Source organism: Salvelinus alpinus, chromosome 9 (assembly GCF_045679555.1).
Source record: "Salvelinus alpinus chromosome 9, SLU_Salpinus.1, whole genome shotgun sequence".
Classification (NCBI taxonomy): Eukaryota; Metazoa; Chordata; class Actinopteri; order Salmoniformes; family Salmonidae; genus Salvelinus; species Salvelinus alpinus.
In genome coordinates, this window is record NC_092094.1 from 37,405,330 (window position 1) to 37,431,018 (window position 25,689).

Sequence of the window (25,689 nt, forward strand, 5' to 3'; positions counted from 1 at the left end):
TGGACTTGCCGTAGTAAAACAGGAAGTCAACAGCTACCAGATAATTACTCATTGAGCTCCTTTCTGTAGCTAGTCACCAAAGCCACACGTTTTCGTAGTGTAGGAACTTGTTTAGTATTTGTTCGTTAATTTGGTTGTAGGTATAATAAGCTATACAGCTAGAAAAAATTGATAGCTTTCTCAGTTACTTTGTAACCGCGTGATACTAGCTACAGCCAGGGTTTGTCAGACAACCGGTGCTTTGCTTTTGTAACTTGCTGACGTTACTGGAGACAGCTATCTAGCCAACTATTCATACATTCCCTGCTGTGTTTACTATTGGTAGAACGTGTAGGCTCTTTCTGAAGGGGAAATTATGAATTACTCAGATTATGATTCCGATGGCTATTCTTCAAATGCAGATCAAGACTATGTCCCATCTGGTAAGGTTACTTCCACAAGCAGATAGACATGCAATGCTAGAGTTGACAATATATTTTATTACACGTGACAGAAAATCATAACCACTCTATACAGTAGTTATATTAGGTGTCATATTCTTCATGTATGTTGCTTGATGAAAGCTACTGTATTTGTCATTCAATTCAAGTCTTCTAATCATGGTTGTTGTGTGATTGAATGACAGATGACAACCTTAGTGAAGATGACATGAATGAATGTGTGAAAGAGGATGGTCTGGAAGGGGATGACCAGCGTGGCCAACAGTCTGATAATGTCACCAAGAAGAAAAAGAAGAAAGGCCAACACATTGGCATGAGGTGAGTGATTCAACACTTTTGTGTTTGGCTCAGTTTTTAGACCATTGGTGTGCAGTGATTGCTTTGTTTTGCTCAGTTTTTCTTGTAAAGTACATGTTGTTAGTCTGCTGGAATTGGTGGATGACAATGTACTACTATATTTGTACATTATTTTCCTACTACACTCTTTGTCAATCCTCATAGGAAAAGAAAGAAAGGAGGACTGAAGTTAGAGGAGACACTGCATGATGGCAGTGTGGAGGATCAGAAAGTAGAGCAGGGGGAGGAGAGAGAGTTTTCTACTCCCAGGCCCAAGAAGGAGGAGGATGAAGAGAAAAAGAAGAAGGCAGATGATTTGTGGGCCAGTTTTCTGAGTGATGTTGGTCACAAATCCAAGCCACCTACTCCAGTGCCGCAGGCTACTACTAAACAGCAGGTATTGTACCAAATATAACAACTCCTGGCCTGTAGAGACACACCAGGCATATGATAGTTGGAACCTGGGTTCCTGTTACAGTTTGGTGGTTGTGCATGTTTTTTGCATTGGAATCAAGTTTTCAGTTTTTGGAACACTACTCTGATGTTTAACACCTGTTTTGTTTTATTATCTCCACCAGGCTGTACCCACAGACAGTTCGAAGAAGCCCATTTCGGCTCCATCAGAACCTCAACAACCAGAGCCTAAAGAGCCCTCTAAAGTCACCATCACTAAGGTGTTTGACTTTGCTGGGGAAGAGGTCCGGTAAGTTTAGACCACTGGTGGACAATCAATCAATCAAATGTATTTATAAAGCTCTTCTTACATTAGCTGATGTCACAAAGTGCTGTACAGAAACCCAGCCTAAAACCCCAAACAGCAAGCAATGCAGGTGTAGAAGCACGGTGGCTAGGGAAAAACTCCCTAGAAAGGCCGGAACCTCGGAAGAAACCTAGAGAGGAACCAGGCTATGAGGGGTGGCCAGTCCTCTTCTGGCTGTGCCGGGTGGAGATTATAACAGAACATGGCCAAGATGTTCAAATGTTCTTAGATGACCAGCAGGGTCAAATAATAATAATAATAATCACAGTGGTTGTAGAGGGTGCAACAGGTCAGCACCTCAGGAGTAAATGTCAGTTGGCTTTTCATAGCCGATCATTCAGAGTATCTCTACCGCTCCTGCTGTCTCTAGAGAGTTGAAAACAGCAGGTCTGGGACAAAGTAGCACGTCCGGTGAATAGGTCAGGGTTCCATAGCCGCAGGCAGAAAAGTTGAAACTGGAGCAGCAGCACGACCAGGTGGACTGGGGACAGCAAGGAGTCATCAGGCCAGGAAGTCCTGAGGCATGGTCCTAGAGCTCAGGTCCTCCGAGAGAATGGGGGAGAGAGACAGAGCATATTTAAATTCACATAGGACACCGGATAAGACAGGAGAAATACTCCAGATATAACAGACTGACCCTAGCCCCCCGACACATAAAATATTGCAGCATAAATACTGGAGGCTGAGACAGGCAGGAGGGGTCTATGCATATACCGATAGATGTACACTCTTTGACCACCTGATGGCAGTGCAACCTAACAGTTGAAACCTTCACATCTTTCCTGAGAAAGTGTCTGAATTCCACAGCATACTGTAGCATTTTGATTTATGAGTTACAACACCAAATGTCAGTTTACAGGCCAAATAATGTGCTGGGAAAGTGTTTTTACTTAGTCGGGGTCTCACCAGTAGTATTCTCTATATAATATGAAGCACATTAAAGGACTTTGTTTATTTTCTCTGAAAGCCCTAATTATTGCAACATATGATTACCATTGCACCCAGACAGCTATAACCCAGACCCTAATGGATGCAATTCCCTTAAGGAATGTATTCCCAGAGGGATGTACTGGTTGACCTTAATATTGGACTGTTCTCCTCCACAGTGGTGTATGGGCACATCTTATCCCTGTCATTATGTCCTATTTGAGAAGAGAGGACAGTCTATTATATCTGATGGAGTGCAGTGTCTGTTGAGGGATTCAGATGCTGTATCATCCATTACACTCAGGGTCGGCATTAGCCTTTTGGGGGCCCTAAGCGAGATTTGGTTGGGGGGCCCCCCACCTCGCGGCAAAACATTTGTGGCCCCTCTCTTGACGCAGAGTAACTTTCCTTTAATTCTACACATTTTGCAATGGGTGGAGAGAGAATTTAGTATTTTTTTTATAACACATTTAATTAAATTCTATCATTTTGTCATTGGGCAGAGATAAAATGTGCAGTTCTACAGTACATTTCCTGCAATTCTAAAATACAGGGTGGAAACTTATGTTTTTTCACCTCCACTTTTTTACCAGCAAATTATCATAATCCATTGGGTAAACTGGTCTGTATTTAAACAGTATGACCATTTCATAAATGGTAACATTGCGTGTGATATGATTGCATTTTGGAAGCCCGCTCCTCCTGTTCCCCAAAGATGAATGGTTTTGACCATGCTCTCTCTACTGCTTTGATTGGTGTAGCTAGAAATCACAAGTGCCTGTTTTATAATGAAAAGGTACCCGCAAAAGAAAATTCCACAAACTTGTATCTATTTTGTGATGTTACATTTGTTTTGGTGTTTTGTTTCGTGTCAGATGCACTGATGGTGTTACATATAATTTGCGGCGTGCATCATGAGCAAAGTCATTGCCCTTTCACTTTTTCTAGTTATGAGAACAATGGCATGAGCATGGATTTATTTGTCATTGCTGTAGCGCATCAAAATAGCCTGCAAGCAGCCTACCAAATTTTGCACCCTGTCATTACAATGTAGAAAAATGTATCTGTAGTCCAAATCGTTCAATGGTCAGGCTATCCATATTACCGGTGCTTCATCTTATTATTTTTATTTCTATGGCGAACCGCAATTTATGGAAATTACCAAAACTTGAGATAACAATAGATGGCAAATTCAAAGATACTGGTTTCCCCTATCCATCTGTGGCAGAGTTTTCCCTAAATGCTTATGACAAATCCAGCTCAAGAACCTGCTATTGCATAGCCAGCTGGCTAATCTTTTGAATACGGTGTAGCAACAACAGATAACATTAACTAGCTAGATAACATTAGCATGCTAGCTAACTACACTGACAGCTGTCAGTGCCCTACTTGTTGTTATTTCTCCACTCCAAATGGAAATCACCACAACGTTCCCACCCCCTGCACCTGGTGTGTTTTACTATTCTTACTCACAACAATAAGTTGTGACCCCGACTGAGTTCCAATTAAAACATAATATATATATATTTTTTTTTTTGGGGACCAGGGACCCTAAGTGACCACATGGTTGTGTAGATGGGGTGCTAGAAGCGAGTGCAGGGTTTAAGGAGGAAAGGGAGAAGAAACAGAAGAGTGAGAGGCAGAGGCATAGCCTTGAATAAAAAATTACCACTTGGCAGGAGATGGAGGGAAAGTATTGTCAGATATTACAGAATTTTGATTCGTGTTTCTGAGTGTGTGTGTTTGTGTGGGAGGGGATTCTTGTACTACCAGCGAGGGACTCAACCAAAAGCATTGGCTCGTAAACAGTGACCAGCCTAAGGGGTTTATGAAACATCAGCCGTGCGTTTTTGGGAAAAACTGATGTTTTTATGTGTGTGTGTGTGAGAGAGAATTATAGAGAGGGTGGGAATTTGTTAAAATGCCAGCCAACCCATGGCTTCTTGTCTGTGTGTCCTTTTCTTGACAAATGTACAGAGTTACGTAACTTGATGATATTTACTTGTGTTCGTTAGACTGCCACTAATACAGTCCTGGGTTTAAGTATCTGTCTGTCTTTTTTCTGTCTCCAGGGTATCCAAAGAGGTTGATGCTGACTCCAAGGAGGCCAAGAGCTTTCTGAAGGCCAAGGAGGAGACACCATATGTACAGACTGTACCCAGAGGATTTGAGCCCTCCTCCCTTGCCCCTGGACTGAGGTACATCCCCACCTAGTCACTACATCACCCAGACACCCACGCCTGTCTCTTAATATTTGACTTGTAGAGCGGTTAAATATCACTGTTTTTCCTTAATTAGCACTTTCATTTGTATAGGAACAGAGGTACTTCCACTGCTTAAAGCTGGAATCCTTAATGGTGAAACAACCACGTCTGGTTGCGATATTACAACAATGAAGAAGTTATTGCAAATAACAAACATTGTTTTCCCCCTCGGACTTCATTGCGCACGATAGAAGAGCACAATATGTATTGCCATGGTTTTTCTCTCAGCTCGGCAACAAAAATAATAGTAACGGTGGTGGGGTGGCCAGTGGCGCTGTTTCTCCCTACTGCAGATTCCATCTTTAAGTTACAGTAATGCTAACTGCATAATGTGGTGTCAATTGTGTTTCCACAGCCATGTTTGAATAGTCTGTGAAAGGTGTGTGTATGTGTCTAGGACATGAGGGTATAATCCTTGCCGGTTTCACTCCATTGATTTCTGACAGCTCTTACAGAAAGCCTTTGATCCTGTCATTCCGCTCTTTCTGCTCTCGAGAAACCAGGGAAGGGGATTATTGCTCGCCTTTGTTAGAGTGCATTTTAGTAGTGATGGGGGGGAAATCGATATAGTTACATATCGCAATATTATTTTGGACGATATTATATCAATTCTTTGACTCCAAGATGGAGAACAAGCTATAGGTACCTTTTTTTTATGGTATAGTTAGAAAGCGCTAGTCGGCTGTATCTGCGCCAAAACTCTGGTATTGTTCATCTTCTCGCTTGGACTGCATCTTCTTTTTAAATAGTGATTCAACATATTTTCAGCACTTTTCTTTCCATGACTGGTGAAAACTCATTTTCTCATGCTCTCTTGTCTCTGTAGCAGACATATATAGTGAGCAATATGTTTGAACATCAAATCGCCATAAAACCGCAGTATCGAATCGCAAAACATATAGTATCGTGATAATATATTATCGTGAGGTCCCTGGCAATTCTCAGCCCTGCGTTTTAGTGTATGTGAAGTTGTGAATTCATGTTCCGTTCAAGCTTGCATGTTTGACAACAGTATTTTGGAGTAGTTGCACTTTGCATTGGATGTCAGGGGAAGGAACTGTGAGTTTGAAGTGGATGTGTGTGTGTGTTGTAGCAGCAGGCGGTGCATCATGCATTGGTGCAACGTGTACTTATGGCTGCTTGGATAGTGTCTGTGCGTGTGTTGTGTATATGTTCTGTTTGTGCATATTATTTTGTGTGTGTGTAATGTGTGTGTGTATCATTGTCTAGCTATGACAGCTCCAGCTGCTCTCTCTCCCGCTCCCCTGCATGTCAATACTTCCCTCTGTTGCCATGGTGTTTAATTTGCCGAGCGCATCTTTCCTCTGAGGCGGTGGCTTGTGTCCAGACAGGAAGTGATATTTTCCTTACAGGATGTACAGTGTGTCCAGAACCATTTCCTGTTGTAGAGGAGGAGAGGGTGGGCTTACCTACAGTACGACATCAGGAAGTAGCCGTCAGTCAGTTAGCAGCCCTCCCTCGTCATTCCTGTAGACCAGACCCATTAAGTTAATTACCTCGCCTTAAAACCACATCACAACCTGCTGCATGGACAGGGCAAATGTTGTTTTATTTTGTTCTTATCAGCTCATAAGGCTCTCTGGATGTTGAGATAACGTTGCAGTGGCACACGCTGTGCTGTTACGGAGGTCCCATGGTGCTCTCTCTTTCCCATGTTACACCCACTAGTTTCCCGCCTTAAACAAGAGGCAAAAAAGTGTTGACTGCATTTTCCCACCCTTTGTCCCTCCATTATTTTCTCCATCTTCGGCTCTCCTGTCCTGTTTACACCCCATCTCACCACCTCTATCTCTGTCTCCTGAGTCCTGTGTGATTGGAGTTAAGCCCCTCTCTCTCTCTCTCTCTCTCTCTTTCTCGTGTGATTTGAGGTTAGCAGTGTAGTGGAAGGCCTGAGTCAGCAGGACAGGCCCCAGACATGTGATCTCCATTGAGTTCAGCCTCTCTTAAATGAATACGTGCCTCCCTGCCATACTGTTCAGCTCTGTCTGTCTGAGCTCCTACTGCGCTGTAATGTGGCCCTGGCCTTCTGACTGCCATTACTGCGCACAAAAAACTGCTCTCGTCTGCTTTTTCATTCACTTTCTGTCTCCCTCCCTTCTCCCCTCTCTCAACCCCATCTCAATCAATTTTTCTCTCTTACTATCCCCACACCTTCCCTCCCTCTCTGTCTTTCTCTATCTACATTTTATATAATTCTTCCTTTATAGATCTGTTCCAGGGAGGCACTATCAAGATAACTGTATTGAGACATATGAAATAAACACAATAAAGGAAAGATGGCTAAAATCAGAGCTCTGTGGTGCCTGTCGTTGCATAAGGCATCATAGTGGTGCACTCAGCTTTGGCAGTATCCAAATTGTAATACCTTCATACCGACCTTGTGCCTTACCAGGATATTTGGTAATATCAGCACTGAACACAAGGGGTGCTATTTTCAAACCCACCTTAGCCTCTGTAATCCGATGGTTAGCAATGCTAACAAGTACATGTAAAATCCCTGAGAAAGTGCTAACTGAATGCTAACGAGCGTATTGCAAACATGTTATACAGTCTCTTACCTAAACTATTTGTAGGACAGCTCATAAAGTTTTACAAGTAACAAAAAATATGCTACTCACATTTTGCTGCACACACACAACAAATATTGGGCAGAAAGGCTCTTGATCCAGGAGGCATTGGAGGCTCCTCAGAGGAGGAAGGGGAGGGCCATCCTCAGTGAATTTTATATATTTTTTTACATAGTGAAACATTAAAAAAGTTAGCCTTTTTAGAAAAAACTATACTAAATATATTCACGTCACCAAATAATTGATTAAAATTACAGTAGCCTCAACAGCACAGTCTGGGGTTGCACCATTGTGTAGCCACAGGACAGCTAGTTTCTGTCCTCCTGTGGGTACATTGACTTCAATGCAAAACCTAGGAGGCTCATGGTTCTCACCCCCTTCCATAGACTTACACAGTAATCATGACAACTTCCGGAGGACGTCCTTCAACCTATCAGAGATCTATCAGCATGAACTGACATGTTGTCCATGCAGTCAAAGGATCAGAGAATTAATGTAGTACTGAACGCATAATCTACAGCTAGCTAGCACCGCAGTGCATAAAATGTTGTGAGTAGTTGACTCAGCGAGAGAGCGAGCTATATATATATATATATATCTTTTTTTCCACTTGCTTAGCTAGCGAATGCAGCTAGCTCGTTTAGCCCACTCAAACACCCGGCTCAAACAGACAGAGGCTATGTTAGCTAGCTGGCTATGGCTATTCAACACTGGAACTCTTCCAAGTCAAGGTAAACTTTTGGTTTTATTCATTTATTGCCACCGGGGCCAGCTGGTGTAACTGATAAACTACTTTCTGTATTCTGTACTGCATGATTGTAGCGGGTTTACTAACGCGTTAGTTCTAGTAGCTATGTTGACTATGACGTTAGCCAATATAGTGACAACGTTGTAGGCTGTGTGTAGCGGTTATGGTATGAAGGGTTGGCTTGTTTTTTTGTGTTGTGCCCTGAAGTCCACAAACGAAGGGAAAATGTGAGAGGAGGAGAGCGCATAGATGCGAGAACGAGTTGTACAACAAGCAAAGTGATCATGCGGTTTGTTTGTGGCTGCTATGAAAGTGAACTGTGTTTGCGGGTGATCAGGGGCGTATGCATTCCACCGATTCTGTTGAAAAAAAATCTTGAAAAAAATCTTAAACGGAAGCAAACCTGGAGGGCAGGTAGTTTGCCCCCGGTGATGCGTTGTGCAGACCTCACTACCCTCTGGAGAGCCTTACGGTTGTGGGCGGAGCAGTTGCCGTACCAGGCGGTGATACAGCCCGACAGGATGCTCTCGATTGTGCATCTGTAGAAGTTTGTGAGTGCTTTTGGTGACAAGCCGAATTTCTTCAGCCTCCTGAGGTTGAAGAGGCGCTGCTGCGCCTTCTTCACAACGCTGTCTGTGTGGGTGGACCAATTCAGTTTGTCCGTGATGTGTACACCGAGGAACTTAAAACTTTCCACCTTCTCCACTACTGACCCTTCGATGTGGATAGGGGGGTGCTCCCTTTGCTGTTTCCTGAAGTCCACAATCATCTCCTTTGTTTTGTTGACGTTGAGTGTGAGGTTATTTTCCTGACACCACACTCCGAGGGCCCTCACCTCCTCCCTGTAGGCCGTCTCGTCGTTGTTGGTAATCAAGCCTACCACTGTAGTGTCATCCGCAAACTTGATGATTGAGTTGGAGGCGTGCATGGCCACGCAGTCGTGGGTGAACAGGGAGTACAGGAGAGGGCTCAGAACGCACCCTTGTGGGGCCCCAGTGTTGAGGATCAGCGGGGTGGAGATGTTGTTACCTACCCTCACCACCTGGGGGCGGCCCGTCAGGAAGTTATGATGGGTATAGGGACAATTTTAGTATCAAGTAGTAGCCTAATCCTATCGATGTTACATTGAGCTGGTTGAATGGAATATGAAAGACAGTCATCCAATATGCTGTAATAGAAATAAGGTCATGCTCATCTTAAACGGCCCGACTGCCACTACCAGGAGGGGCTTCTCTGCTGTTAGACTACCTCAGCTTGATTTTGGAAGAAGCTAGCCACTTAGCTAGATAGCTAACTAGACAATAAATTAGCAAACCAAATGCACAACTGCAGAGCATTTAGAACATTTTAGACAGTAAACTTAATAGTTATAAGATGTCTAGCTGGCAAACATATAGTTGTGAATTCCATACTGTAACTAGATCCCCTGGTGCGTGCTGATCACAAGGCGGTCTCTCGTCGTTGTGTGCTTGTAAACGAACACCACATGACTGGGGACTACCGGTAAGCTTCATAAAGAAAAATGATGTGGCAGGTGTAATGAAGAACGCAATCTTCTTTATCTCCTAATGTATTGCTCAAGTTGACTGCTGGTATTTACGTAAGAAGTACCTACAAATATTTTGATTTATAAAAAAATTAAATGTTTTAAACGGTATTGAAAAACCATCTTGTGGCTATTTCCAAATACCCCGGTATACGGTATACCGCCCAAGCCTAGCACTCAACAAAAACACCAGCCAACATTTCATCAATCCTCCATCCCCCATCTAATTGAGAGCAGTTGTGTTCATAGATTTGATTGACCTGCTGTCATGCTCTGTGGGTACTCCTGTGTGTGTGTGTGTGTGTGGCATGGCTATAATCTGCCAGAACAGTGGTCCACAGCGGCATTGTGAAATACTGGCGGTTCAGGCTAAGTGCTATCGATTAGCATACCGCTGAGATTTAGAGCCGCTTGTTGGGAATTCTAGTGATTGGTTGATTGATTGCTCTCTGTCTCTGTGGTGTTACCTCACTACTCAACACCGGGTGACATTGATTCTGAATGTAGACGGGCACACACTCACGTACACATGCACGCACATCATCGCCACTGTGACACAACAGTAAGACTCTTCTCTAGACTTCCTAACGTTACTGTAGTCTTGTGTACACACACACATTTGGCTGTTGATAAATATATTTATTCCAGTTTTTCGCATTTCAAGTTATTACATATTTAATGATTTAGAATTTCAGACAACTTCAGACAAGGTCATAGCCATTTTTTACATTGTTCAGAGGATGTGCTTTTTAATCCTGATCCTGGGGACCCAAATGGGTGCACATTCCCACCCGCACCCTCATGCACCCAACCCCAATGAGAGGCTGAATGGTCCCCAGGGCCAAGAAGCACAGCTCAAAGGTACATGGACGGGTATGGTAGCAGATTCTCAGCAGTTTCAAATCAGTTCAACAGAATGGAGGCACATCAGATATTTGGAAAATAAATAATAATTACAAAAGCAGCAACAGTCAGTCAAGTAAATTACCTGGAAAGTCTTGCCTCTGAAGGAGGGAGGAAATACATAATTTTTCCCTTTTTAAAATGTATCATATTTTTTTTCTAGTTTTAAAAAGTGAATCAAGTCCTGCAGCCATTGACTATGCGATGGTGGGTGACCCTCTTTCCACTCCAGGACTTTACATTTCTTGGCAAAGATAGTAGCAAAAGCAATTGCATCCTGCACTGCCCTGGACACCATTAAACCAGTAGGTGGTAGGCCAACAGAGGGCACAATTCTACATTGACTCAAAACTACAGACATTGTTGCAAAAACACTTGTCCAAAACACAATGATCTTGGGACAGGATCAAACATATGAAGAACAGTGCAGATTCAAAGTTTGGTAACACAATGATGGCACAGCAGCACAAACCATCATTCTGTTACCAAACTTTGCATCTGTTCAAGTAAATGTGTTTTTGTACAATTTTCTGTGCATAGTTGTAAGGTTTGTTTAACTTTGCAATCATTGGTTTTTGTTTGACACACGGTCTCAGCATTATTCTGTTACCGTGGAATTGCCCTTCTTCATTAATGTAATTGTTAACTTCCCTCTCTTTGCTACTGACTGTGACTGGCTCTCTATAAAATAAGCCTGTGTTATGGTGTGTGAGTATTTTTTTATTTTTTTTATTTTGGGGGGGTTGGATCAGCTTAATCTTGCGGAAAGAATGTTGCTTCCAATGTAATTGTCTGCATCATTTCCAATCCCCCATATTTTTTTGGGTAAATATATACAGTGGGGAGAACAAGTATTTGATACACTGACAATTTTGCAGGTTTTCCTACTTACAAAGCATGTAGAGGTCTGTAATTTTTATCATAGGTACACTTCAACTGTGAGAGACGGAATCTAAATCAAAAATCCAGAAAATCACATTGTATGATTTTTAAGTAATTAATTTGCATTTTATTGCATGACATAAGTATTTGATACATCAGAAAAGCAGAACTGAATATTTGGTACAGAAACCTTAGTTTGCAATTACAGAGATCATACGTTTCCTGTAGTTCTTGACCAGGTTTGCACACACTGCAGCAGGGATTTTGGCCCACTCCTCCATACAGACCTTCTCCAGATCCTTCAGGTTTCGGGGCTGTCGCTGGGCAATACGGACTTTCGGCTCCCTCCAAAGATTTTCTATTGGGTTCAGGTCTGGAGACTGGCTAGGCCACTCCAGGACCTTGAGATGCTTCTTACGGAGCCACTCCTTAGTTGCCCTGGCTGTGTGTTTCGGGTCGTTGTCATGCTGGAAGACCCAGCCACGACCCATCTTCAATGCTCTTACTGAGGGAAGGAGGTTGTTGGTCAAGATCTCGCGATACATGGCCCCATCCATCCTCCCCTCAATACGGTGCAGTCGTCCTGTCCCCTTTGCAGAAAAGCATCCCCAAAGAATGATGTTTCCACCTCCATGCTTCACGGTTGGGATGGTGTTCTTGGGGTTGTACTCATCCTTCTATTCCTCCAAACACGGCGAGTGGAGTTTAGAGCAAAAAGCTCTATTTTTGTCTCATCAGACCACATGACCTTCTCCCATTCCTCCTCTGGATCATCCAGATGGTCATTGGCAAACTTCAGACGGGCCTGGACATGCGCTGGCTTGAGCAGGGGGACCTTGCGTGCGCTGCAGGATTTTAATCCATGACGGCGTAGTGTGTTACTAATGGTTTTCTTTGAGACTGTGGTCCCAGCTCTCTTCAGGTCATTGACCAGGTCCTGCCGTGTAGTTCTGGGCTGATCCCTCACATTCCTCATGATCATTGATGCCCCACGAGGTGAGATCTTGCATGGAGCCCCAGACCGAGGGTGATTGACCGTCATCTTGAACTTCTTCCATTTTCTAATAATTGTGCCAACAGTTGTTTCCTTCTCACCAAGCTGCTTGCCTATTGTCCTGTAGCCCATCCCAGCCTTGTGCAGGTCTACAATTTTATCCCTGATGTCCTTACACAGCTCTCTGGTCTTGGCCATTGTGGAGAGGTTGGAATCTGTTTGATTGAGTGTGTGGACAGGTGTCTTTTATACAGGTAACGAGTTCAAACAGGTGCAGTTAATACAGGTAATGAGTGGAGAACAGGAGGGCTTCTTAAAGAAAAACTAACAGGTCTGTGAGAGCCGGAATTCTTACTGGTTGGTAGGTGATCAAATACTTATGTCATGCAATAAAATGCAAATTAATTACTTAAAAATCATACAATGTGATTTTCTGGATTTTTGTTTTAGATTCCGTCTCTCACAGTTGAAGTGTACCTATGATAAAAATGACAGACCTCTACATGCTTTGTAAGTAGGAAAACCTGCAAAATCGGCAGTGTATCAAATACTTGTTCTCCCCACTGTATATCCATACACGCATGCATACATATACACATATATACATACACATACCTATATAGACATACATACTTTTTTAAAGAATATACCTTTATTATTATTCACCGCACCCTACCACCGATCCCCCAATTGGAGTAAACTAATAAACACTTCTGCTTTTACCTTCAATTTATACATCTTATACCCATCTTACAGACACAGTCCACTTTACAATAGTTCTCTCTTATTTGTTCTTAGTCCTTCCTCTATTTCTGTTGTCCATCCAATTTTATTTCCACTTGTAACTGTGCTATTTCACAAAAGCTCCGCACCTATACACATTTCACAGATCCCGTATGCCCTACATTGTTTATCTTGTTATTAGTCCCACCCTTCAGTTCCACTCAACCCCTCCCATCTATCTTCCAACATCATCCATTTCGGATTTTTATTTGCCATATATTTTTCAACTGTGCTGTGATGCTTCACAAAAGACTTGAACCTTCCTATTCTCATAGCTTCTATAGATTGTAAATTAAAAATAAACATTTTTGCTAAAATAATTATTATATTATTGATTGATTGACTATGGCTTTTCAAATCCCCCAGTATTGCTATCTGTAGCGTTAGTTTTAGGCAAATGTTGCAATTCTTCAGCCATTCCTGGACCTGTGACCAAAAACGAGCTACATATGGACAATACCAAAATAAATGATCTAATGACTCTGCCTCCTCACAACAGAATCTGCAGAGCTGGGAAGATTGTATACCCCATATATATAACATTCTATTAGTTGCAAGAATTTTGTACAGTAATTTAAATTGAAAAATTCGAAGTTTTGAATCCGGCGTTGTTTTGCGTATCAATTCATAAACCATGTGCCATGGAATGGGTACATCGAAAATCTCTTCCCAACTATTTTGCAATTTATATGGCACAGCTGTCAGTTTTTTGGTCCTTAAATGAAATTTGTATATATTTTTATTTATCACACTTTTCTTTAACCATTTATGTTCTTTAATACAGGGCCGACATACAAGTTCCTTACTTTTTTCCCCTTCTACTTGCCTCTTCCATTTTTGTGGTAATGCTGCAATTAATTGGTTGTAATTTTGGGTAGAGCAGACATTTCCATATGTCTGTGTTAGCTGCATGTGTGACATAACTCCACCAGTCCTATTTATGACATCATTCACAAAAATTATACCTTTTTTAAACATTTCTTCAATAAATACAGTTTTTTTATCAATTACTATATTTGAATTTAACCACAATATTTGTTGTACTATTTGTTCCGTCCTTTCAGGTGGATTAAACTGAAATTGCAACCAACTTTCTAAGGCTTGTTTAAAAAATAAGGATATTTTGGAGATTATTTCCTTTTCAAACAACCGAAAGTGAGCAGGTGTAATCTGAATAAAGGGGAAAAAGGCCCTTCTTGAATATAGGATGAGACATTCGTACCAATTTACTAGAGAACCAGTTTGGATTTAAGTATAACTTTTGTATGACTGATGCCTTTAGTGAGAGGTCTAATGCTTTAATATTTAATAATTTCTGCCCTCCGAATTCATATTCGTTATATAAATAGGCCCTTTTAATTTTATCTGGCTTGCCGTTCCAAATAAAATGGAATATTTTTTGTTCATATAATTTAAAAAGCAGGTCACTAGGTGTAGGCAAAACCATAAGCAAATAGGTAAACTGTGATATGACTAAAGAGTTAATCAGGGTGATTTTTCCACAAATAGACAGGTATTTTCCTTTCCATGGTAGCAAGATCTTATCTATTTTTGCTAACTTTCTATAAAAATTTATTGGAGTGAGATCATTTCTTTCTTTTGGGATTTTTATACCGAGTATGTCCACATCTCCGTCAGACCATTTAATTGGTAAACTACATGGCAATATAAAATGTGTATTTTTTAGTGATCCAATACGTAATATGGTACATTTATCATAATTTGGTTTTAATCCAGAGAGGATAGCAAAGGTATCTAGATCCTCTATGAGGCCCTGGAGGGACTCTAGTTGTGTTTTTAAAAGAAAACATGAATCATCAGCGTACAATGACACCTTAGTTTTTAAGCCACGGATTTCTAATCCCTTAATATTAATGTTTGATCTAATTTTAACAGCTAACATTTCGATGGCAATAATAAATAGATATGCCGATAGTGGACAACCTTGTTTTACTCCTCTAGATAGTTTAAAACTTTCTGAGATGTAGCCATTATTTACTATTTTACACCTAGGGTTACTATACATAATTTTAACCCATTTTATAAGAGATTCCCCAAAATTGAAATATTCTAGGCATTTATATATAAACTCCAGTCGTACTTTATCAAAAGCCTTTTCAAAATCAGCTATGAAAACCAGGCCTGGTGTCCCCGATATTTCATAGTGTTCTATTGTTTCCAGTACTTGCCTTATATTATCTCCAATGTATCGTCCATGTAAAAAACCTGTCTGATTAGGATGAATAATATCTGACAAAACTTTTTTTATTCTATGCGCCAAGCATTTTGCTAGGATTTTTGCATCACAACACTGAAGTGTAAGAGGTCTCCAATTTTTTAATTGGACTGGATCTTTATATATACCACTTGGGTCCTGTTTCAGTAATAACGATATCAGACCTTCTTGTTGCGTGTCTGATAATCTACCATTTATATAGGAGTGGTTAAAACAAGCTAATAATGGTCCTTTGAGTATATCAAAAAAAGTTTTGTATACTTCCACTGGTATGCCATCCAGCCCTGGAGTTTTCCCATCTTTAAAGGCCCCAATTGCATCAAGCAGTTCCTCCTCTGTAATTTGGCCTTCACATGAGTCTTTCTGTACAGATGTTAATTTTACATTATTAATAGGAAAAAAATCCATACAATTAGTTTCAGTTAGTGGAGATGGAGGAGCCTGAAACGAAAACATATTCTTAAAGTACTTTACTTCCTCTTTCAAAATATATTTTGGTGAATCATGCGTGACTCCATCATTTGTAACTAGTTTTAATACATTTTTTTTGGTAGCATTTCTATATTGAAGATTGAAAAAGAATTTGGTGCATTTTTCCCCATATTCCATTCAGTTCGCTTCATTTTTATAATATATTACACTGGATCTTTCTTGAATAAGTTCCTCCATTTCTTTTTGTTTTTCCTCTAACTTATTCTGTGCCTCTGTGGTACCGTTTTTATTGCTATCTAACTGTACTGTTAGTCCTTCAATTTCCTTTGTTAATATGGACTCTTTTGATCTAAATTGCTTTTGTTTTAAAGATGAGTACTGAATTGCATGGCCTCTAAAGGCACACTTAAAAGTGTCCCATACAATAAGGGGATCTGCTGTACCTATGTTATGTCTGAAAAAGTCAGTTATAAAGTCTTCTGTCCTAGTTCTAAACAATTTATCATCTAGTAGACTTTGATTAAATTTCCAATATCCTCGCCCACGTGGAAATTCTGTAAGAGAAATATATATGCCAATTATGTGATGATCCGACCGCATTCTATCCCCTATCAACACTTTTTTAACTTTTGGTGCCAGAGAGAATGGTATAAGAAAGTAGTCAAGACGACTAGCTTGATTCAGCCTCCGCCATGTATATCTCACTAAATCAGGGTATTTAAGTCTCCATATATCCACTAATTCCAATATATCCATGACATTCATGATTTCCTTAAGTGCCTGAGGGTGATAGTTTGTAGTGTGATTTCCTTTCCGGTCTATAGAGGTATTTAAGACCGTATTAAAATCTCCCACTATAATAATAGAGTCTAGTGTTGCTTGTAGAGTTGATAAATTCTTATATATATTTTCAAAGAAGCTTGGATCATCATTATTCGGACCGTATAGGTTGACAAGCCATATTTGTTTATTGTCCAATAACATATTTAAAATAATCCATCTACCTTGAGGATCTGTTTGGACAATTTGCACATTTGGATCAAAATTATTGTTAATTAAGACCATCACCCCTTTTGAATTTCTTTGCCCATGGGAGAAATATATTTTGCCCCCCCAGTTCTTTTTCCACAAAACTTCATCTAAAACTGTTGAATGGGTTTCCTGTAAACAATAGATATTATAATCCTTCTCTTTTAGCCAGGTAAATACTGATCGTCTTTTCTTATTATCTGCTAAGCCATTACAATTGTAACTGGCTATACTTATTTCACCACTTACCATAATGAGACACACCTTTCATTCTTTTAATCAGAATATATTTTTGTAAACGTACTATTAAAAAGTAACATAATGATTGAGTGTCTATATAGTTGTACCATGATATTTGCATTTCTACTAAGTAAACCTCCAATTGGTCCCTACTATTCCACGCGCTAAAAGCCCTCCTCAACCCGAGTTGGGTTGTCATCCCAATGCCCGGCAGAGCACCCTCTACCCCCTGTATCCCATAGCCCTGAACCGACTGGGATCCATCCTTTGAAAAGAGCATACAGTGCCATTTACCGGATTGTAGTAGATCAGTTGCCATATGCATTTCCATTGCCCTCACCTCTTTTTGTATTATTTATAGCTGTGGATCATCCTCTATTGTCCCTAACATCTTTTACTTCTTCCTTCGCAACAGTCGTGGGATACACACATACACTCACACACACACACACACACACACTCAGCCCTTACCCCCACACAACCATAAGCTCACTTTCTCAACAATTGCACCATCCCAGAGCCCAACTCAAGATGGTGTTGGTGTGTGAGTATTTCAATGTGAACAGGGCAGTTGCATTGGTTGATATTTTCCTGTATTTTTGTGTGTATGACATATGTTCGGTGTGGGTGTGTGTGAATGTATTTGTGTGTGCGCACGCACATGCTTCGTGAGAGAGTAAGTATGTCTGCAAAGGCTAATGGTTTCCATATGTTCTCAGCTTAGAGGGCTGCTTTTCTAATTATAGAGGGACATCTCAGGGGCCTAAAAATAAACCTTTTCTTTGTTTTTACAGAGATGGAGAGGAAAGCTATCATACATTATGTCTGGCCTGACTCTACACCCAAGTCATACATTATAGGCATGTCTGTCTGTATTTTTGTGCACACACTTCTCAATTTAGTGTGTGACTGAGTGCGTGTGTACACGTTTTTGCGTGTGTGTGAGTTCGAGCCTGACTGGAACATTTTGCTCCCAGATCAGAACATTCTCATGAATTCTACAAAGTTCTGCAGTGTTATTTTAAAGGGTCTCTGCTCAACTCTGATCTTAACTTTATAAATCGGGAAAGGAAAGCTTGTATAGGCCTACATCTAGAACAGTAGAGAGGGTGATGAGAGACTACCAGTGAGGTATGCTGCTGCGACAACAGTAGTAGTTTTCTCATCATTGGACTCTATGGCTGTGGACCATCCTCTGGAGCTCTGTAGCTCACTCATGTTTCCCATCTCGCTGAGAGCTCGGAGAGCAGGTTGCCCTCCAGGGGTGAGGGGTCAGAGGGTAAGTGGGGTCAGAGCCAGCAGCAGTAGGGACCAGGGACAGGGGAAGAGTGTGACTGAGGGAATTAATGAATGGTAATAGAGCAGAGATGATGAGTCTGCGGCGCTGTCAGTGAAGAGAGAGGTGTGGCAGACGACGAGTGCTCCCCAGATTTAGGAACATAAACTATTTTCCTTCATCATAGATGTGTGTGTCCTCTATTGCTGAGCGATTAGTGCTTTTTGAGGTCGGTTCGGTTTCGTTTCGATTTGTTTTTAAATCACGGATTTCTGTTTCGATATTTATTTATTTGACATTAAATGCGCTATGTGTTATGTGGGTTGAATACTCTAACAACACAGAATAAAACAATTCGTAAAAGTCCCCTGATGGTAGTGACTGTCCATTACTGATTATCACTTATTAACCATCATTTATTCACATTACTTTACTTTAATACAATATTTGAGTTGTTGTGTATATTATTTGATGAATATATTATTTAATTCCAGGTCATCATCTCATCTCTATAGAACTGCTGCTTATATCTGTCTGACAAAATCACTATTTGGAAGTTCTTCAAATGCATACTTTAATGACTGCTGAATATCAACTATCAATCACTTAGATCATATATTTTCAGGTAGAGAACTCGCGAAGCAAAAGCTGCTCTTTATATCACCTCATGCTCATGCATTCCTCTGTTTCTTCCTTAGCAGTTGTAAAAGAAAACACAGACCGGACAAGTAGATGCGAAATGGATTATGGTCATTTGTAGTTAATTACCATGTTTCATGCGTTAAACTACACTGTATATACAAAAGTAGGTGGACACCCATTCCAATAAGTGGATTCGGCTATTTCAGCCACACCCGTTGCTGACAGGTGTATAAAATCAAGCACACAGCCATGCATTCTCCATAGACAAACATTGGCAATAGAATGGCCTTACTGAAGAGCTCATTGACTTTCAACGTGGCACCGTCATAGGATGCCACCTTTCCAACAAGTCAGTTCATCAAATTTCTGCCCTGCTAGAGCTTCCCTGGTTAACTGTAAGTGCCGTTATTGTGAAGAGGAAACGTCGGGGAGCAACAACGGCTCAGCCGAGGAAGCGGTAGGCCAAACAAGCTCACAAAATGGGACTGCTGATTGCTGAAAGTGCGTAAAAATTGTCTGTCCTCGGTTGCAACACTCACTACCGAGTTCCAAACTGCCTCTGGAAGCTACGTCAACTCAAGAACTGTTTGCGTTCTCTGAAGTGATGAATCACGCGTCACCATTTGGCAGTCCGAAGGATGAATCTGGGTTTGGCGGATGTCAGGAGAACACTGCCTGCCCCAATGCATAGTACCAACTGTAAAGTTTGATGGAGGAGGAATAATAGTCTGGGGCTGCTGTTCAGGCCCCTTAGTTCCAGTGAAGGGAAATCTTAACGCTACAGCATACAATGACATTCTAGACGATTCTGTGCTTCCAACTTTATGGCAACAGTTTGGGGAAGGCCCTTTCCTGTTTCAGCATGACAATGCCCCCTGTGCACAAAGTGAGGGCAATACAGAAATGGTTTGTCGAGACCGGTGTGGAAGAACTTGACTGGCCTGCACAGAGCCCTGACCTCAACCCCATCGAACACCTTTTGGATGAATTGGAACGCAGACTGAGAGCCAGGCCTAATTGCCCAACATCAGTGGCGGACCTCACTAATGCTCTTGTGGCTAAACGGGAAAAGGTCCCGGCAACAATGTTCCAACATCCAGTTGAAAGCCTTCCCAGAAGAGTGGAGGCTGAATTAGCAACAAAGGGAGGACCAACTCCATATTAATGCCTATGAGTTTGGAATGAGATATTTGACCAGCAGGTGTCCACATACTTTTGGTCATGTAGTGTATGTAGAATATTGGCCTGTTGGAAACAACAACTCCCTATTAAATTCCACTCCACAGTTCAGGCTGGATCTGATTTATCTCTAGAAAAACTGTGCAATGTGCGCATTGAGCTCACAGAAAAAAACGTAAGGAAATGGAATTTAAATAATTGAACCGATGTCGGTCAATTAAGTTGTTTTAAAAAAACAAAAAATAACCAACATTTTGGTGAATCGCTCAGCACTAGTGTCAACGCACCTAAGTGAAGGACCAGTCATGGTGTTATGTTTCAGCAGGGCTATCAGATGTGCCTCACCACCATAGGTTATTATGTCTGAGTGTTACACGTTGCTATGTTTGTAATGAGAGGGTGCTAAAAGATACTACCTTAAGTGGAGGAGCCTCATTCAGTTGCAGAGCAAAGAGCATCCTCACATACCAGTGAGACCTCTTTATAGAAACCTGCTGTACATGCACCATCTAGAATGCACGAGCTGTGTGTCGTATCTTATGTTGAGGTTTCTATGTTTTGGTAGAGTTCTGTGGTGTCATGATAACTGTTGAGGAGATTGACGTAGTCACCCGTAGAGAAGCATCTGTGTTTGCTGTGTGTACACACTGCCCGGTCAGGTGACCGGTGAGATGAAATGTCCATTGTATAGCTTTTAACCTCACCTTATATGGTTACACCACCTTATAACAACACTTTCTTTAATCCTCATCTTCTTTCATAATTGTGATCAGGGTCATCACCTCTGTTCTTTTAAAGTGGTAATTTGTGCAGGAAGAATCAGATATGCATGGCTTTTCTATTGGCCTTGAGCTGTGAGAGGAGATCTACCAATGACCTTTTAATGGGCACAAAGTGTATTATCCTTTCAAGGACTTCCTCCTGGCCTGGGTCTGCTGATGAGAGGATGAGGAGCAGCTGGGTACACCCCTTACAGGTAGGCAGCAGCCTTAGTATGTGTGTGTGTTTAGGGGTCCTGCATTCTCTCCCCGTGGCTACAGACATCTGGAGGAGCCCCTCCACTCTCCCCGTGGCTACAGACATCTGGAGGAGCCCCTCCACTCTCCCTGTGGCTACAGACATCTGGAGGAGCCCCTCCACTCTCCCCGTGGCTACAGACATCTGGAGGAGCCCCTCCACTCTCCCTGTGGCTACAGACATCTGGAGGAGCCCCTCCACTCTCCCCGTGGCTACAGACATCTGGAGGAGCCCCTCCACTCTCCCCGTGGCTACAGACATCTGGAGGAGCCCCTCCACTCTCCCCGTGGCTACAGACATCTGGAGGAGCCCCTCCACTCTCCCCGTGGCTACAGACATCTGGAGGAGCCCCTCCACTCTCCCTGTGGCTACAGACATCTGGAGGAGCCCCTCCACTCTCCCCGTGGCTACAGACATCTGGAGGAGCCCCTCCACTCTCCCCGTGGCTACAGACATCTGGAGGAGCCCCTCCACTCTCCCCGTGGCTACAGACATCTGGAGGAGCCCCTCCACTCTCCCCGTGGCTACAGACATCTGGAGGAGCCCTTCCACTCTCCCCGTGGCTACAGACATCTGGAGGAGCCCCTCCACTCTCCCCGTGGCTACAGACATCTGGAGGAGCCCCTCCACTCTCCCCGTGGCTACAGACATCTGGAGGAGCCCCTCCACTCTCCCTGTGGCTACAGACATCTGGAGGAGCCCCTCCACTCTCCCCGTGGCTACAGACATCTGGAGGAGCCCCTCCACTCTCCCCGTGGCTACAGACATCTGGAGGAGCCCCTCCACTCTCCCCGTGGCTACAGACATCTGGAGGAGCCCCTCCACTCTCCCCGTGGCTACAGACATCTGGAGGAGCCCTTCCACTCTCCCCGTGGCTACAGACATCTGGAGGAGCCCCTCCACTCTCCCCGTGGCTACAGACATCTGGAGGAGCCCCTCCACTCTCCCTGTGGCTACAGACATCTGGAGGAGCCCCTCCACTCTCCCTGTGGCTACAGACATCTGGAGGAGCCCCTCCACTCTCTATTAATACACAATCTAAAGTGTAATTAATAACTTCACCATGCTCAAAGGGATATTCAGTGTCTGCTTTTAGATTTTTTTTTACCCATCTACTTAATAGGTCCCCTTCTTTGCAAGGCATTGAAAACCTCCCTGGCCTGAATCTGTGTTTGAAATTTACTGCTCAAATGAGGGACCTTACAGATAATTGTATGTGTGGGGTACAGAGACGAGGTAGTCATTAAAAAATCATGTTAAACACTATTATTGCACACAGTAAGTCCATGCAACTTATTATGTTTACTCCTGAACTGATTTAGGCTTGCCATAACAAAGGGGTTGAATACTTATTGACTCAATACATATCAGCTTTTCATTTTTTATTTGTAAAAACATTATACCACTTTGCCATTATGGTGTAGTAGTAGTAGTAGTAGTAGGCCAGTGACAAAAACATATCTAAATGTGATAGTAAGTTTCTGTGAATGTCCTCTCCTTGGCGTTGTTGTAAGGAAACCACTTGCACTACCTGTAACCTCTAGCACATCTTCAGGAGGCAGGTCTATGTGTAGCTGGCAGGGCTGAGGACAGGCTGAGCCTGAGTGAGGTTAAGCTATGGCTGTGGTGGTGACAGGCTGTAACTGCATCACTGGAAGGTGAACACATTGTGTCAGTGATGTGTGGGGAGCTGTGACAGGAGAGAGCTGACAGTCTCTGTGTACACATTAGCAACCAGTGTGCACACTGTGACTGCCACACACACACACAGCTCTCTAGCAGCCATTATAAGGTGTGGGTAGGTGGAAGCCCACTGGGTGCAGCGGAAGGTGGTGTTGTTAAAAGTATGTCTCAGGTTGTGTTTCACAGGACCTGATGCATCACACCTGCCTGTAGTGCGTGTGTGAAGTTCTTTCTTTCAGATGGTGCTTACGTTTGTGTTGAGGAGGCATCATTTTTGTGTTCTTGCATGGGATTTGTTCGTTTTTTATTGGTTAGAGGCAGCCAGTGTTTTATGGATAAGAAGCAAGACAAGCACTCACCATGTAGATGTCTCAGTAGATTACACTCACCATGTAGATGTCTCAGTAGATTACAGAAGACATGTTGCAATGATGTTGCCGTGTCAGTGGATATGTCAGTATGAGTGTGTCTGCAGTACTGCATAGCATCAACCCACCAATGCACAATCCTGTAATCCCAAATGTTTATTTCCTGTTTGTACAGACAATGTCCACAGACACACACACACACACCTACCTGAGACAACCAAACCCTGAGCCACATTTCCCCAGACCTCCCTCTTTCCTTTTGAGTTGGTATGTTTGACAGTTTCCCTGGCAACCACAGCAGCAGAGGAACATGTGTGCTGGGGGGATCCTCTGGGAGTAAAGTTTTAACTGTTAGAGGTGCCCTGAGACCCCCATCCCCACCCTCTGGTTCAGGCCTAGTCTGTGTTAGAGGGCCTGATGAAAGAGGGCCTGATGCAACAGCACACTGGGGCCCACTGCTCTGACGTTCAATTCTCTTTTTAGCTGTGGTCCAGCCTGACCTCTGGTGCTCTCTGTGTGTCTGCTTTTATGTCATTTCTCCAGACTAAATTGGCCTGAGATGTATTTCTGAATCACATAGTTGTCAGTCCTCTGGAGAGTTCTGGGCTAGTCTGCACTTTATTCCTGATTTGTTTAAACCATCTGGATTTTTACAGAAAGTCAGATTGAGAGAAACTGAGATGGGAAATATTGAGTGGAACTCATGGAGAGGGGTACTGTATGAATAGCCTGTGTGAGAGCGAGCTAGAGGGCTGGTGAGTGTGTGTAAGTGTGGAGCGAGGCCCCCGTGGAGAGGCCTAGCAGGAGAGAGGAGATATTAACCAACGTGCTGTTTCGTTATTCACTTACGACACATCACAGCCAGACAGAGCAGCGCAGAGTAATGAGCTACTGCTGCAGGCACAGTGTGGCTAGACCTGTTTGGAGACAGAAGGGGCTGTGTATGTCACAGAGTGCCAGAGGGGAGCTGTGGTGGTGTCCCAGGGGTGTGCCTGGCCAGGTAGGTCAAGGTTTGTGTGTGTAACCAGGTGGCAGTAGCCAGAGGATGGTTGGCCAGCTGACCTGGGGACAGGTGGCAGCAGTATAAGAGCCCCTCCACAGCAGGTGTTCCCTATTGTTCACCCTAACCTAGAGCTGTCACTCACTCACTGACTCACTTACTCACCCAGGGCAGGGCATGAGATACCAGCACCCCGGCAACACATTCCTGACTGGACCAGGCTTTGAAGATGGGAGGGATGGCGAGAGAGATGGAAAGAGAGAGGAAGGGAGGGATTTAATCTTCTGAGGAAAGTTCAAATGGGCATGTCAGAATACACACACACACAAAATACGGTTGAGTCCATTTTGGCATCACTTCAGTCTCCTGAGTCTTGCACCAGAGAGAGAGTCTGTACTGTAGGCCAGTTGGAGGACAGAGTGGGGCTCGGGGCTCTGGTACGGCTGTTGTTGGCTCATTTAGTTTGATATTATGGGCTTGTTTTAATAATAAGGCTTTCAAAGGTCTCTATTCAAACTGTCAAGGCTGCAGTGGAATAAAGCCTTTAGCAAACCTACTCTACTGTCCCTATTCTGGTATCCAAAACACACTCAGAATTAAAAAATATATATACAGTGGGGCAAAAAAGTATTTAGTCAGCCACCAATTGTGCAAGTTCTCCCACTTAAGAAGATGAGAGGCCTGTAATTTTCATCATAGGTACACTTCAACTAAATCCAGAAAATCACATTGTAGGATTTTTTATGAATTTATTTGCAAATTATGGTGGAAAATAAGGTGACACAGACAACAACACAGAGTTACACATGGAGTAAACAATAAACAAGCCAATAACACAATAAACAAGTCAATGACACAGTAGAAAAAAGGCAATAAATAGGCCATAGGAGCGAATAATTACAATTTAGCAGATTAACACTGGAGTGATATTTGAGCAGATGATGATGTGCAAGTAGAGATACTGGTGTGCAAAAGAGCAGAAAAGTAAATAAAAACAGTATGGGATGAGGTAGGTAGATTGGGTGGGCTATTTACAGATGGACTATGTACAGCTGCAGCGATCGGTTAGCTGCTCAGATAGTTGGTGAGGGAAATAAAAGTCTCCAACTTCAGTGATTTTTGCAATTCGTTCCAGTCACAAATGACGCGTTGGCTTTGGGGATGATCAGTGAGATATACCTGCTGGAACGTAATCACATGGTGCATAGCCTATCACTGACTGTCCACTGGCTAGAAGTTTGCGCTTGTAATGAAAGGATTGGGTTGTATTGGACCATTGTGATGCATAACCCCTCTTTTCTCTGGATACTGCTCCCTCTCCCTGGCTGATGTTAAGGTCCTCTCTGTCCTACCTGCCTACACATTTTTTCCCTGATATCTGGGTCATTCAAGCATCTCCCTGCTCCGTTGCCCAGA

The 25,689-nt window shown here is 42.7% G+C and overlaps 1 protein-coding gene across 2 annotated transcripts in view; it reads left to right on the forward strand.

The window, feature by feature from the left end:
• The first annotated feature begins 1 nt into the window (after nucleotide 1).
• Nucleotides 2-25,689, forward strand: part of LOC139584757 (craniofacial development protein 1-like) — a 58,115-nt gene continuing 32,427 nt past the window's right edge. For both annotated transcript variants that reach the window (XM_071416945.1, XM_071416946.1), the window contains exons 1-5: nucleotides 2-422; nucleotides 626-758; nucleotides 942-1,173; nucleotides 1,355-1,479; nucleotides 4,536-4,661. In XM_071416945.1, coding sequence (XP_071273046.1) covers nucleotides 356-422; nucleotides 626-758; nucleotides 942-1,173; nucleotides 1,355-1,479; nucleotides 4,536-4,661 — 683 coding nt within the window. In that variant the 5' untranslated portion in view covers nucleotides 2-355. The remainder of the gene's footprint in view (nucleotides 423-625; nucleotides 759-941; nucleotides 1,174-1,354; nucleotides 1,480-4,535; nucleotides 4,662-25,689) is intronic.